At 52.2% G+C, this 13,627-nt stretch overlaps 3 protein-coding genes across 3 annotated transcripts; 2 read left to right on the top strand and 1 right to left on the bottom strand.

Annotated features, from left to right (window-relative positions):
• Positions 1 to 2,595: 2,595 nt before the first annotated feature.
• On the top strand, positions 2,596 to 3,887 carry N7532_008032 (class I SAM-dependent methyltransferase; the record flags this gene model as incomplete). Its single annotated transcript, XM_056620524.1, has 2 exons — positions 2,596 to 2,900; positions 2,996 to 3,887. 2 exons carry the CDS (start codon positions 2,596 to 2,598, stop codon positions 3,885 to 3,887), a joined length of 1,197 nt encoding a protein of 398 aa, XP_056471330.1.
• A 1,066-nt stretch (positions 3,888 to 4,953) lies between these two features.
• Positions 4,954 to 6,662, bottom strand: N7532_008031 (Set1-mediated histone H3-K4 methylation subunit Swd1; the record flags this gene model as incomplete). Its single annotated transcript, XM_056620523.1, has 5 exons — positions 4,954 to 6,037; positions 6,109 to 6,249; positions 6,321 to 6,409; positions 6,479 to 6,540; positions 6,593 to 6,662. The coding sequence occupies 5 exons, from the start codon at positions 6,660 to 6,662 to the stop codon at positions 4,954 to 4,956; spliced, it is 1,446 nt and encodes a 481-aa protein (XP_056471329.1).
• A 789-nt stretch (positions 6,663 to 7,451) lies between these two features.
• Positions 7,452 to 12,845, top strand: N7532_008030 (DNA-directed RNA polymerase II subunit RPB1; the record flags this gene model as incomplete). The annotated part of the gene is made up of 4 exons (XM_056620522.1): positions 7,452 to 7,580; positions 7,665 to 7,821; positions 7,886 to 7,956; positions 8,022 to 12,845. The coding sequence occupies 4 exons, from the start codon at positions 7,452 to 7,454 to the stop codon at positions 12,843 to 12,845; spliced, it is 5,181 nt and encodes a 1,726-aa protein (XP_056471328.1).
• Between the last annotated feature and the right edge of the window lie 782 nt (positions 12,846 to 13,627).

Below are 13,627 nucleotides of genomic sequence, written 5' to 3'. Positions count from 1 at the left end.
CTGGTATTTGAAAAGCTGCCGCAAAAATAAAACAAATCGGAGGACATGTCCTCTTTAAGACACTTAAAGCCTTTCCTCTTCTACCAAAGTCAGTGTGACCGAGTGGTTAAGGTGCTTGACTCGAACGCATACAACTGTATTGGTATTACGCTTGTATTGCCGACATCAAGTGTGTTCGCACGCACAGGTTCGAATCCTGTCGCTGACGATTCTTTTTTTGTCATTTATTTTTTTCCTGGTCAACTCTTTCGAGTTGATTGATATATATTTACGTGGTTCTCTTAAGAACTGGTACAGAAGCCGTTATGAGTGCATTATGATCCTCTCCGGCGCCTTCAAGAGCCAGTCGAATGCGGATGGCAACCGGCCTAAGGGTTTGATTACTGGATAGATTACAGCCCTCGAGTAATTATGGACTTAGTCCCACTACTTGAAAAATTGAACCTTGTAGCCCCATTGTTAGGTTACTAAAAAATCACGTCAAATACAATTTAATTGCGATGCCTCGGGAAAAGGAACTCTTGCGGGACTCTGGGGACAATTAATCTAGATCGCTACTTAATGTACCAAAGTTTGTGATATACACCATTCTCATCAAAGCCTAAAATGGGAGCACCTGAAGTGAAGCATGATCCTAGCTGGGGTGGTAATGTACTTCGTAATTCGTTGGAGTACGTCTCTAAAATCATCTTGTAGAATCCTTTTGTCATCCTTAGCTACATAATTTACGAAGCATACCCATATACTCATCCATACGTCCTACAGAACAAGCGTAATGTGTGGAGGCCTGCAAGAAGCCTGTTGGCAGCAACTTGGAGCTACTCATATGATATTTTGAGTAAAACCGAGGGGGATTCTTGCGTACCGGAGCGATGTTCGTTGGAACACTGTGAACGTGACAAGATGTACCTGGACTTGGGCATACATTCATGGATAGTCACACTGATGTAGCGCAACCTATTCGGACCACCGCTAGCAGCGAAGATGATGGCCACGGACTGGCCCAAGGTGTTCTCATGCTTCAAGTTCCCCGTGGAGACAGCTGGACCACATGGATTTGTCTATACCAAGGTAGCCGCACTTGGGCCGGCTAGGCCCTGCTTGGAAGCCAGGCGACCCCATGTCGAGGGCTGAGTGGAAAGGCCACGAATTGCCTGCCAAACCCCACGCACCACTGGGACTTTAGGCAAGGCAAAAGCCCCGCGCTTTCTGCCACGCACACCCTTGATATCCTATCCCTCCACGGAAACCCTAAGGAAATGAGTCGGTAGAGATCGGGAAATATAAAGTAGTAGAAGAATCGTCGATCAGCCTCCTCCGAGACACCTTTTCGGAGAACCGATGCAGCGAGTTGGGGGGGGCTGGGTTTCCAGCTATGTTGCTCGGGCGATGTCAGGGTGGGTGTTGGGAACATTTCCCAGGGGAGTAAAGCAAGAGGTCTAAGTATTCTCCTACATGCGTCGGTGCTATACCACTACTAGTGGTGTCCAGACTCTTCCCATACAGGAGTACCCTTGATACCCAAGGAACCCGAGGGACTAGAAGTGCATGTACATCATTAATATAACAGCGAGAAATGGCCCAGACGGACCGCGTCCCGCCCGCGTTGGAGTGGAGCCGTCGATCCTACACTCGGTGGCCCTAGACGTGCCCTAAGCGGACAGGGCATTGACGCCGTGGGGGCAAGATGCGTTGGTAGGGACAACACCAGTGAACTTGAGGGTAGGAATCGGTATCGTACCCCCGGTACAGTACCCGACGTAACTTGAAGGTATTAGGGTATGTACCTGAGCAAGACGATCCGACGAGGGTCCTAGTGCACTGACCAAACCCGGGGCTGTGGACCGGGTGTCTTCGCAGCTGGGATTCCTACGTATCAGACCGACTGCTCCCCCCCCTATGCCCGATCGACGAGTTCTTTCTGAGCTCGGTACTTTCTGCACCTCTCTGCGCTGCTCCCCTGTGGGTTCGCTTCCCTCAGCTTTAAACCTCCCTCCTCCCAACGCCGCCATCCGTGAATCCCCTCGACCTTCACGGCTGCTTTCTCCGCCCCGCCATCCGTGGATCCCCCCGGGCACAACTCAGCGGCTACCCAACCTTAAACCTGCCGTGTTTCCCTGGTTTCTCGCTTCTTTCCCCCTTCTCGCCTCGCTGGATCCGCCCTTGGGATGTGTTTGGGATTGGTTGAGTGGTGACGAAGCTGTTGTGTGTGCTCTGCCCGGACGCGACTGTTGACTCCTCCCCGGCCCCCCCAAGTTGACCACAGCAAACCTGGGTCTGCCTCGAGAAGCGTCCTCGCTCGACTCGTCTCCTCGATCCCAGTCCCCTCGGTGCATTTTGTCCTTTGAATTTCGAATCCTGTCTTTCGATTCTTGACGCCCGGTGTGCTGCTGAGACGGTCAACCCACAAAGGTGCCAGTCCGGTGGATGCTCTGGCCCCGACGAAGTGCGAATCGATTGCTCTACGACCTCCCTGCCTCGACCGTGCACTTTTCCACAATCCAGCCCGAGTCACCCACTCTACGCACATACAAAATCAACAAGAAGAGCCAGACGAAGCCGCGACCGCCCATTCCGTAGCGCCGACCCAACATCATGACCTCCCCTCCGCCCCCGAAACGATACAAGTCCGAGTCGACGCCCGCCAGCGATGCCGGCCGATCGAGATACTACCACTCCCAATCGGTTCCGTCGAGTGAGCGGGCGCGATCACGGCAGACGTCGACCGCAATGGACATTTATATGATCACCGACCGTGATCCGGCGGAGAGAGATCGACGAGTTGCCGGCCGTTTCACCAGCAATGGCTCGGTCGCGTCGCATTCTTCCGTCGTATCCCATGCTTCGCACGCCTCGCATGCCTCGCGCTCGTCCCCGCCAATGCTCATCTCTAATCGCAAGTATGTGCTTACCTCCCACGGGGAGTTTTGAGGGACCCGCGATCCCCAAGGCAAAGATTCGAATGACTGACCTGTCTTGTTTACGAACCACACAGAATTCCCGAAAAGTATCCTCCCTATAAAGAAAATGGTCGCTTGTACCACAGCTATCGCAAGGGCGTCTACATGCTCCCGTGTGATGACGACGAACAGGATCGCCTTGATATCTTCCACAAGCTTTTCACGGTCGCTCGAGTGTCCGATGGCTTGATTTACGCTCCGCGTCCGCCCAATTCACGGATTCTCGACTTGGGATGTGGAACAGGCATCTGGAGTATCGAGGTCGCAAACAAATACCCAGACTCGTTTGTTGTCGGCGTCGATATTGCCCCGATCCAGCCCGCCAACTACCCGAAGAATTGCGACTTCTATGCGCCATTTGACTTCGAAAGCCCGTGGGCTCTTGGCGAAGACTCTTGGGACTTGGTTCACATGCAAATGGGTAGCGGTAGCGTTGTGAGCTGGCCGAGTCTTTACAAACGCATCTTTTCGCACCTTCGCCCGGGAGGCTGGTTTGAGCAGGTGGAAATTGACTTCGAACCGCGTTGCGATGATCGCTCGCTGAGTGGACTCGCTCTCCGTCACTGGTATACGGCGCTGAAGAATGCAACTGAAGCTCGTACTCGGCCTCTGGCGCACAGCTCGCGCGAGACAATCCGAAACTTGCAAGAAGCTGGCTTTACCGAGATCGATCATCAAATGGTCGGGCTTCCCATGAACCCCTGGCATAACGATGAGCACGAACAGAAAGTGGCCCGATGGTACAATCTAGCCATCTCTGAAAGTATCGAGCCACTCAGTCTGGCTCCGTTCAGCCGTGTCTACGGTTGGCCCATCGAGAAGATTCAGCGCATTGCGGCGGACGTGAAGGCAGAAGCGTTCAACAAGGACATCCACTCGTATAACATCTTGCACATCTATCAGGCACGCAAGCCACTGGCCAACTAGTCAAGAAGCTAATGCTTTTGAACAGCATTCGGCCATGCTCAAAAAGAATGACCTGGTCTACGTTTGGTGCAGAACGAGAAGGAGACAGAGAGCTAGGGTCTTTCTTTTGCTGTACTGCAAGATCCCGTGATGAAATACGCACTACGCAGGACTCGGGCCATCTCTTCTGTTGCAAGAAGTCGCCACTTCCCTTCACCATGGTTAACAATCCGACCTGGGTCGGAACAGATTTCACGACCACATATTTCGCGATTCTGAACTTCAATTTTTCCTCGAACTGGCGCACGAGCATACAACACTGGCAAACACCACGCCACGCTTCTCAAACCCATTTGATGACAAATTTGACGACTACATTATCCCTATGCTAGCAAAAAGTCGCCCGCATTCTTCCCACAAGAGCAATCCTTCGCCTTGCAGGCAGAGCCAAGGAACCAAGAGCATTGATTCCAATTGAAAAAAGACACTCCGCGGCGCAGGTTGATATGAATACGTGCCAGCAATTTTCCCACGTGCGCCCATAAAAGGAAACTGAAGCCTATGACCATGGCTCACTTTGATATGCTTGCAACTTTCTTTCCTTTCGTCTTTGCATGCTGCTGTTTAGCATCTATGGCGTTCTGGGCCGTGTTTACTTTGTTTCTGCTTGGTGTTTATACCCAGGTTGCGAATTGCATCCTCTTTAGCTTATGTACTTGAGTTTGCTAGCCAGCACCCAATAAATTCCTTGAATCATTTTCCGAACAATCTGTCTAAGTATGCTTTCCCTTTTTCGTGGATAAAATACCACCTGGATGTTCTCGACCAGTGAAGTTGTATATTTAGAATACAACCACCAATGGGTATATTGTTATCATCGAGCATAAGGTCATGGAAGCAAGGGTTCACCCAAAGCAGATTTACTATCAGATGGAGAAACTGGTCCTGATTTACGAACATACCGAAGCCAGATGAATCCCCATGTCCACTGAACGCCATCATACCTGCCAAAACGCCACTAGTCTCATGCAAATGATAGTAGATACCGCGTATAAAAACGGATTGGTCGAACATGACTCGGCATTTTTCACCGCCGGCGGTTTCGCCCTGCACCACGAGCCACTCCATTCGCAGCAGGCCGGGACTCTTTATCCGTATCACCGTTAACGGGGTCCCTCCCAGCACCAGGCGTCCGTCGTCGCATGGTACCTGGACCGACGGCGATGATGTCTTCTCCGCTATCACTATCTTCAATGTCAAGGAGGACAGGTACACCGAATGCACGGGCAGCGTCAATTTCAGCGTCGCTTTTCACCGGGTCGAGTGTGACAGCGTCAGGCTCTTCGTCCTCGAGATCGAGGCGTCGTTGATGGACTTGTTCGGCGGGGTGAACGTCGAATTCATCCTCGCGCTCCAAATACTCGACGTTCTCCTCGACCTCACCGAAATCCGGGGCCAATGCGGACCATTTTTGTGGACTGATGATTGACCAGGTATGAATACCACCAGTCTCCAGGCCACAGGCTGCAACCATGGGCCGAGATGGGTGCCATTCGACCACGCCCAACTCCTCTCGTGGACCCTCCAGGATCTTGACAAGGGATCCGTGTCCACGTTCCCAAACGTAGACGTCTGGGTTCATGTATGTTGTTGCCGTAACGAATTCGCCGGTAGAAGAAAAGGTAACATGGTTCCAGCTTAGTCGGTTAACCACATCTTGGAACTTGTGCTCGACCTGAAGTTTGATGCTGGAGGGTTCGAGGTCGATTCCCAGTTGGGAAAGATCAGGCATGAGAACGGTACGGATGACGCGGTCAGAGCTGTTGATCAGTAGGTCTCGTCCATTGCTAGAAAGGCGGAGGAGAATGACCACTCCGTTACATAGACGCACGGAGTGGATTGTGGTACAGGTTTCCGTTTCGATGATATTGATCCATCCTTTGGAGGTACCTGCAATTATGTGATTCCCGAAGGCCGTGAAGATGGTGACGCAGGTAGAGTGCTTTGCATCTTGCGCGGCTTGTTTCGCTGCTACTGCTGGGTCCAATTCTTCGCCACCTGTGGGCTGTGGACGGAGCGGCGCGGAAGGGAGAATGCGCTTGATAGGTTTCGGGGAAGAGATGTCGACCAGGACGGGTTGGTCTTCGAAGAGCGAGGCGACAAAGAGGAGACTAGATGGGTTAAAATCATTAATCAGGCATTGCTTATGGAATGATGCATACGTGGGGGAGGGTGGTCGTACTGATTGAATGGGTGCAGCTCAGCGATGTACACTGGCGCCTCGAACCTGACTGTGCGCACGCGTGCGCCATCTTTCAGGTCCCATAGGATACACTTCCAATCTTGTGAGGAGGTGAGGAGATATCTGCCATCCCGTGACCAACTGTCCATATGTGTTAGCCCCAGGTCCAGCAGGGAGGCCGCCTCGGCTCGAGAATAATAAGAGGATCGTACCTAATAGATTGAATTTGGCGGGTATGACCTTGCAGCTTGCGTGCCACGCCGTTTGTCTCAATATCGAAAATGACCACCGTACCATCCACCTATATGTACTGGTCAGCCTTCAACTGGTACCTCACATTGTGTAGTCAGATGTACAAAGGCGCACGAACACGTCCCGAAGCTAGATAGTCGCCGGTATGGTTGAATCGCAAACAGGTCGCATGGCCGCTGTCTAGTTCACGTTAGCTTTGTAGGGAACAGGAAACGTCCTCCAATGTACTTACGAAGCTTCTCCGTGAGAGTGTCGGGGTAATCCTGGGCCAGGACAAAAGGATCGATCAAAGAGAGGTTCATTGCGGCGGCGAGAAGTGAAACTCTCGGATTTCAGAGCGCACAATCCGGGGGCCTAGGAAAAAGGCCAGGATTCCTGTGAACAAACATCCAACACGCGCTGGGCTCAGACACACATGAAAGCAGGTTCCTGTGAAGTGGTATCAGCTGCTTATTTTCCAGCCTATCTGCCGGGATCGGCCGTGAGGTCGATAACGAGATCATTTACAGGCGGTGAGCCCCATCAGTTGATCTGCCCACTGCCAAAGGGACGCGACAATTCATTGCTCCGGGCAGGTTCTGCCGGTTCCCACCGCCTACCGATTCACTGCCCAGGCAGTGACTGGCGCGCTAGTGAAGACAGGGAAAACTCGAGCCCCATCAACCGTGAGGCATCTCTTCACCATCTCCCTTTCAACCCGCTCCGACTCAACCCCCCCCCATCACCTCCCCATCTCAGAATATCGTGTTGCACCTCGCGATACTTCTTCAAGAGTGTCTCTCACGCGAAGTCCATCCACGCGACCCCTTTTTTCTCTTTTAGAGCTTCGTGACGTTCGGAAGTCCTGGTCGCCGGCGCCCTCGTGGCAAGGGCTGCCAAAGGCCTCAGCCGGCCAGCTGCTTCTTCACCACCCTCGTTTCATCATCGCTTCGTCTTTTTCGACCTTCGGCCATCGAGAAATCCTGTGCCTTTGATAGTTTTCGCGCGTTACTGGTTCCGGATCTTTCGTTTTCGCCAGATTCGCGCCGGTTCTTCATCACCCGCTGAATCCGGATCACCACTCCCTCGATCGCGCAATCACAACCGCCACGATGTCGAACGTTTTCTTCCCATACTCCAAGGCGCCTTTGCGCACCATCAAGGAGATCCAATTCGGTCTCTTCTCCCCGGAGGAGATCAAGCGCATGAGTGTGGTTGCTATCGAATACCCCGAGACAATGGTATGCGGTCACTGTTTTATCCGTTTATCCTTTTTTGCCCTCAAGCTATCTTGATCGAGATGCTAACATTGACGCGAAATCCAGGATGAAAGTCGTTCACGGCCACGAACCAAAGGCCCGAATGACCCGCGCCTCGGAACCATCAATCGCAAGTTCAATTGCGAAACTTGTGAAGAGGGCCCGAAAGAGTGTCCCGGACACTTCGGCCATATCGAGCTCGCAGCTCCCGTGTTCCACATTGGTAAGAGGCTTCGGACTATTCGACAGGGAAGTTTGAGCAAGGCTGATTGCTAACTCTTTGTCAGGTTTTGTGACCAAAATCAAGAAGTTACTCGAGACAGTGTGCCACAATTGTGGAATGATCAAGGCCAACAGGGTTAGTCATCCCTCGCCGGGATGACAAACATTTGAATGGCATGTTTTTGCTGACACTAAGAATAGTCTGATATGAAGTTCAAAGAAGCCCTCCGCATGCGAGATCCCAAGCGACGATTCGATCACATCTGGCGACTCTCCAAGGATGTCAACATTTGCGCAGCTGACCCTACTCCCGAAGACGATGACCATCCTGACGAGAAGGGCAAGGACAAGGATAAGGAAGTGTACCTCCACGGTGGCTGCGGTAATGCGCAGCCTACAGTTCGTCGCGAGGGAATCACACTTGTGGGCACATGGAAGCCTACCAAGGCCATGGAAGAAGAGGGCGCGCAGCCGGAAAAAAAGGTTATCACCCCTGCGATGGCGTTGATCATCTTCCGGAACATTTCTTACGAGGATGTTCGCGTCATGGGTTTGAGCAATGACTACTCCCGTCCCGAGTGGATGATCCTCACAGTTCTCCCCGTCCCGCCCCCGGCTGTCCGACCGAGTGTTCAAATGGGATCGAACGGCATGCAAAGCGAGGACGATCTGACTTACAAGCTGGCTGAAATTGTCCGCGCCAACCAGAATGTTCAACGCTGTGAGCAGGAGGGTGCCCCAGAGCATGTTACTCGTGAATTTGAGTCTCTACTGCAATACCACATCGCCACATACATGGACAATGACATTGCTGGACAACCGAAGGCCGTGCAGAAGAGCAACCGCCCCGTCAAGGCTTTGCGAAGCCGTCTCAAGGGCAAAGAAGGCCGCCTGCGACAGAACTTGATGGGTAAGCGTGTCGACTTTTCTGCCCGTACCGTTATCACTGGTGATCCCAATTTATCTCTCGATGAAGTTGGTGTACCCGTGAGCACAGCCAGGATCTTGACGTACCCGGAGGTGGTCACCCCGTACAACATTGAAAAGATGCAGGCTTTGGTATCGAATGGGCCTTTTGTTCACCCCGGTGCACGATACATCGTTCGAGACACGGGCGAGCGCATTGATCTTCGCAATTCCAAGCGCGCTATTTCCACGCAGCTTTATTACGGCTGGAAAGTGGAACGTCACCTTTTGGATGGCGATGTTATTCTGTTTAACCGTCAACCATCGCTTCACAAGGAATCAATGATGGCTCACAGGGTCCGTGTGATGCCTTACTCGACCTTCCGACTCAACCTGTCGGTTACCACTCCTTACAACGCCGATTTCGATGGTGACGAAATGAACTTGCACGTTCCACAGGGCGAAGAATCTCGCGCAGAGCTCACAGAGCTTGCTCTTGTTCCCAAGAACATTGTGTCTCCCCAGCGTAACGGCCCTCTCATGGGTATCGTGCAGGACACTCTGTGCGGCATTTACAAGATTTGCCGGCGGGACACTTTCCTTACAAAGGAACAAGTGATGAATATCTTGCTTTGGGTTCCCAACTGGGACGGCACTATGCCTCCACCTGCTATTTTGAAGCCTCGTCCTCGCTGGACCGGAAAGCAATTGATTAGCATGGCCTTCCCCGCAGGGCTCAACCTGATGCGTGTCGATAAGGACGGCTCCCCACGCTCCGAGAAATTTAGTCCTCTTAATGATGGCGGACTGCTGATTCATGGCGGCCAGCTGCTGTACGGCATGCTTTCTAAGAAGACAGTCGGTGCAAGTGGCGGCGGTGTCATCCACACCATCTTCAACGAGTGGGGCTGTGACGAGGCGGTGCGATTTTTCAATGGTGCGCAGACTATTGTCAACTACTGGCTACTCCACCACGGATTCAGTATCGGCATCGGTGACACGATTCCTGATCTTAACACCATTGAGAAAATTGAGGAAGCTGTTCGCGAGCGCAAAAACGAGGTCGAAGAGATCACTGCCAGTGCTACGGCGAACACTCTTGAGGCCTTGCCTGGTATGAACGTCCGTGAGACATTTGAGAGCAAGGTTTCTCGTGCGCTCAACAATGCCCGTGATGAGGCTGGTGCTGCAACCGAGAAGAGTTTGAAGGATTTGAATAACGCTATCCAAATGGCTCGATCTGGCTCCAAGGGATCTACTATCAACATTTCTCAAATGACCGCAGTTGTGGGACAACAATCAGTGGAAGGAAAGCGTATTCCATTTGGTTTCAAATACCGCACGCTGCCGCATTTCACCAAGGATGACTACTCTCCGGAATCCCGTGGCTTTGTGGAGAACTCTTATCTTCGTGGTCTTACCCCCACCGAGTTTTTCTTCCACGCCATGGCTGGTCGCGAAGGTCTGATTGATACTGCCGTGAAGACTGCCGAGACTGGTTATATCCAGCGTAAGCTGGTGAAAGCACTTGAAGAAGTTATGGTCAAGTATGACGGTACTGTTCGTAACTCCCTCGGCGACGTTATTCAGTTCATCTACGGAGAGGATGGTCTGGATGGCGCACATATCGAGAACCAGCGTGTCGATATTATCGTATGCTCTGATGAGAAAATGCGGGACCGCTTCCGTGTCGATGTGATGGATCCCGAGCATTCCCTTGGACCGGAGGTATTGATGCAATCCAGTGAGATCGCTGGTAACATGGACGTTCAACGGTACCTGGACGAAGAATGGGATGCTCTTATCGAGTCTCGGAACTTCCTTCGAACTGTGGCTAAGGGAGACGAAGAGATGATGCAACTGCCTATCAACGTCACGCGAATTCTGGAGTCGGCGCGAGCTACTTTCCGTATCCGCGAGGGTGCAATCAGTGACTTGCACCCTGCCGAAGTCATTCCTCAGGTGCAAGGCCTCCTTGATCGCCTCGTTGTCGTCCGCGGTGATGATGTTATTTCGCAAGAGGCCCAGTACAACGCTACCTTGCTGTTCAAGGCTCAGCTGCGCAGCCGTCTTGCTTTCAAACGACTGGTGACAGAATATTCGCTCAACAAACTTGCGTTCCAACACGTTCTCGGTTCCATCGAGAGCAAGTTCGCGCATGCGGCAGCTAATCCCGGTGAGATGGTTGGTGTTCTCGCTGCCCAGTCTATTGGTGAGCCCGCTACCCAGATGACACTGAACACATTCCACTTTGCTGGTGTCTCGTCCAAGAACGTCACTCTGGGTGTGCCTCGTCTCAAGGAAATTCTCAACGTGGCCACCAACATCAAGACACCGTCTATGACTGTCTACCAAGAGGGCGATAAGACGTACGATAAGGAGAGCTCCAAGCAGCTGCGCAGTGTTGTGGAGTACACTAGCCTGCGGTCTGTCACTGAGGCGACCGAAATCTACTACGATCCGGAAATCCAGACTACCGTCATTGAGAATGATCGGGATATGGTGGAGTCCTACTTCATTATTCCCGAAGACGCTGGTGACAATGCCTCCCTGCAGTCCAAGTGGCTACTCCGTATCATCCTGAGCCGTCCCAAGCTCCTCGACAAGGGTCTGACTGTGCAAGAAGTTGCCGCAAAGATCAAGCAGGCCTATCCCCGCGATATTGCCGTCATTTTCAGTGACAACAACGCTGATGAGCAAGTTATTCGTATCCGCCAAATTCAAGATCCTAAGGAGGAAGATGAAGACATTGAATACGATGTGACTCTGAAGAAGTTGGAACAACATCTGCTGGATACTTTGACTCTTCGCGGCGTTCCTGGCGTTGAGCGTGCCTTCATCAACGAGAAGAGCAAGGTCCGCGTCCAGGACGATGGTACTCTTTACACCAGCAAATCAGATCCTCTCTGCAAGGAGTGGGTTCTCGAGACCAGCGGCTCTTCGCTTGCGCCAGTCCTTGCCCTGCCAGGCGTTGACGCTACCCGGACCTACTCCAACCAGTTCATCGAGATTTTCGAAGTGTTCGGTATTGAAGCTGCACGTACCGCCGTGCTTCGAGAATTGACTCAGGTGCTGGCCTTCGACGGTTCCTATGTCAACCACCGACACTTGGCCCTCCTGGTCGATGTCATGACTGCCCGAGGCTACCTGACTCCGGTTACTCGTCACGGTATCAACCGTGCCGATAACGGCGCGCTGATGCGTTGCTCTTTTGAAGAAACCGTGGAGATTCTTCTGGAGGCTGCTGCGTTTGGAGAACTTGATGACTGCCGTGGCGTGTCAGAGAATTTGATTCTTGGACAGATGGCCCCCGCTGGAACGGGAGAGTTTGATGTTTATGTGGATCAGACTTTGCTCAACACAGTTGTATCCAGCAAAGCTCGCTTCGGGGTTGCTGGAGAAAAGGATATGCTCATGTCTGACGGAGCTGCCACTCAGTATGATAGCGCCTCGCCTATGGCGAGCACGCCTTACCTGGTGGAAGGAGATGCGGATGCAAGTTTCTCTCCCATTCGACAAGCTGGTTCAGAGTCTCCTGGTTTCACCAGTTACCAGCCATCCGATCCTCTCAGTGGATTTAGCCCTGCGGCTCGCAGTCCTGGAGGTTACTCCCCCAGCAGTCCATTCAACACCAGCCCCACATCCCCAGGCTTTTCTCCGTCGTCCAGCTATTCGCCCACGTCGCCTGCGATGGGTTTGACCTCTCCTGGGTTCGCCATGACCTCTCCTGGATTCTCTCCCGCCAGCCCATCTTTCCAGCCGACCTCTCCGGCGTACTCGCCTACTTCGCCCTACGGCCAGTCGCCCACTTCGCCGTCGTATTCGCCTACGTCTCCGGGTTTCTCGCCGACGTCGCCCAACTACAGCCCGACGTCGCCCACTTTCGCTAGTCCGACTTCGCCTGGTTTTAGCCCGACGTCCCCTAGCTACAGCCCTACCAGCCCTACCATCGGTCGTGCTGGTCAACAATTCTCACCTACATCGCCTACTTCTCCCAAGTTTACTCCTGCTTCGCCTGGATGGTCTCCAACGAGTCCAAACCACTACTCGCCGACGTCTCCTCGCTTCCCTGGCTCGCCGGGCTATAGCCCAACTTCCCCCAAGTACAGTCCATCGTGAGTTCTGCATCCTGAAATGACCAGTGTTTCGAAGTTGTTTAACAGTCTATTAGATCCCCTCGCCAATGAGTGTCGGTCAGGCAAGGCACGCCCATGCAGGGTGATTCTATCCTTGTACCACCATCAAAATACCCACATAAACCACAAAAAGAACCATCTTGCACTTGAGATCTCGAACTCGGATGACCATTTTTTACGATTCGGGCAATTGCCCCTTCGATTGTATTTGTTGAGCAATTTTCTGCGAGCCTTTCGCACTTTCGCCGTGTTTCTGCCTCATTGAGATGCCCCCAGTTCCCGCCGTCAATTCGTTTCCAAAATTGCGAACGACATTTATTCTTAACTTTTTTCACGGCCCGAATGTTATCAAGGATATTGAGACCCTGTCTCTGTCTCCCAGCTGCGACCTAGCTCTTGTGCCTGGAACGTGGGGGACTGGGCGGTGTCTTGAAATTCCTTTGAGACATGTCATGGTTGCCCGTTTTCTTATTTTTCTTATTATTCTTATTTCTTTGCATGAAGAGCGCAATGGGGACTGTATTTGTTTCGAAGTTTTCCCGTTCTGTACACAGAAATTAGGGAATAAATATAAAAAAAGATTATTATTAAACACATCCCTTTTCGTAGATATTTTTGGTAGTGGCTGTTGAGTGTTCGGATGCTAATCCCTGGCGGTCCTCGAACTAGATTACTTGATGATACACTACTAGTTTACTTGCATGACAACTCGTTCGCGAAGTCATGTCTTTTAGCACTACACTAAATTAGTATAGTAAGCATCGA

The sequence above is a fragment of the Penicillium argentinense genome (genome assembly GCF_028826775.1).
Source record: "Penicillium argentinense strain IBT 30761 chromosome Unknown utg000009l_segment0_segment0, whole genome shotgun sequence".
Lineage (NCBI taxonomy): Eukaryota > Fungi > Ascomycota > Eurotiomycetes > Eurotiales > Aspergillaceae > Penicillium > Penicillium argentinense.
This window is presented reverse-complemented; position numbering and strand designations above follow the sequence as displayed.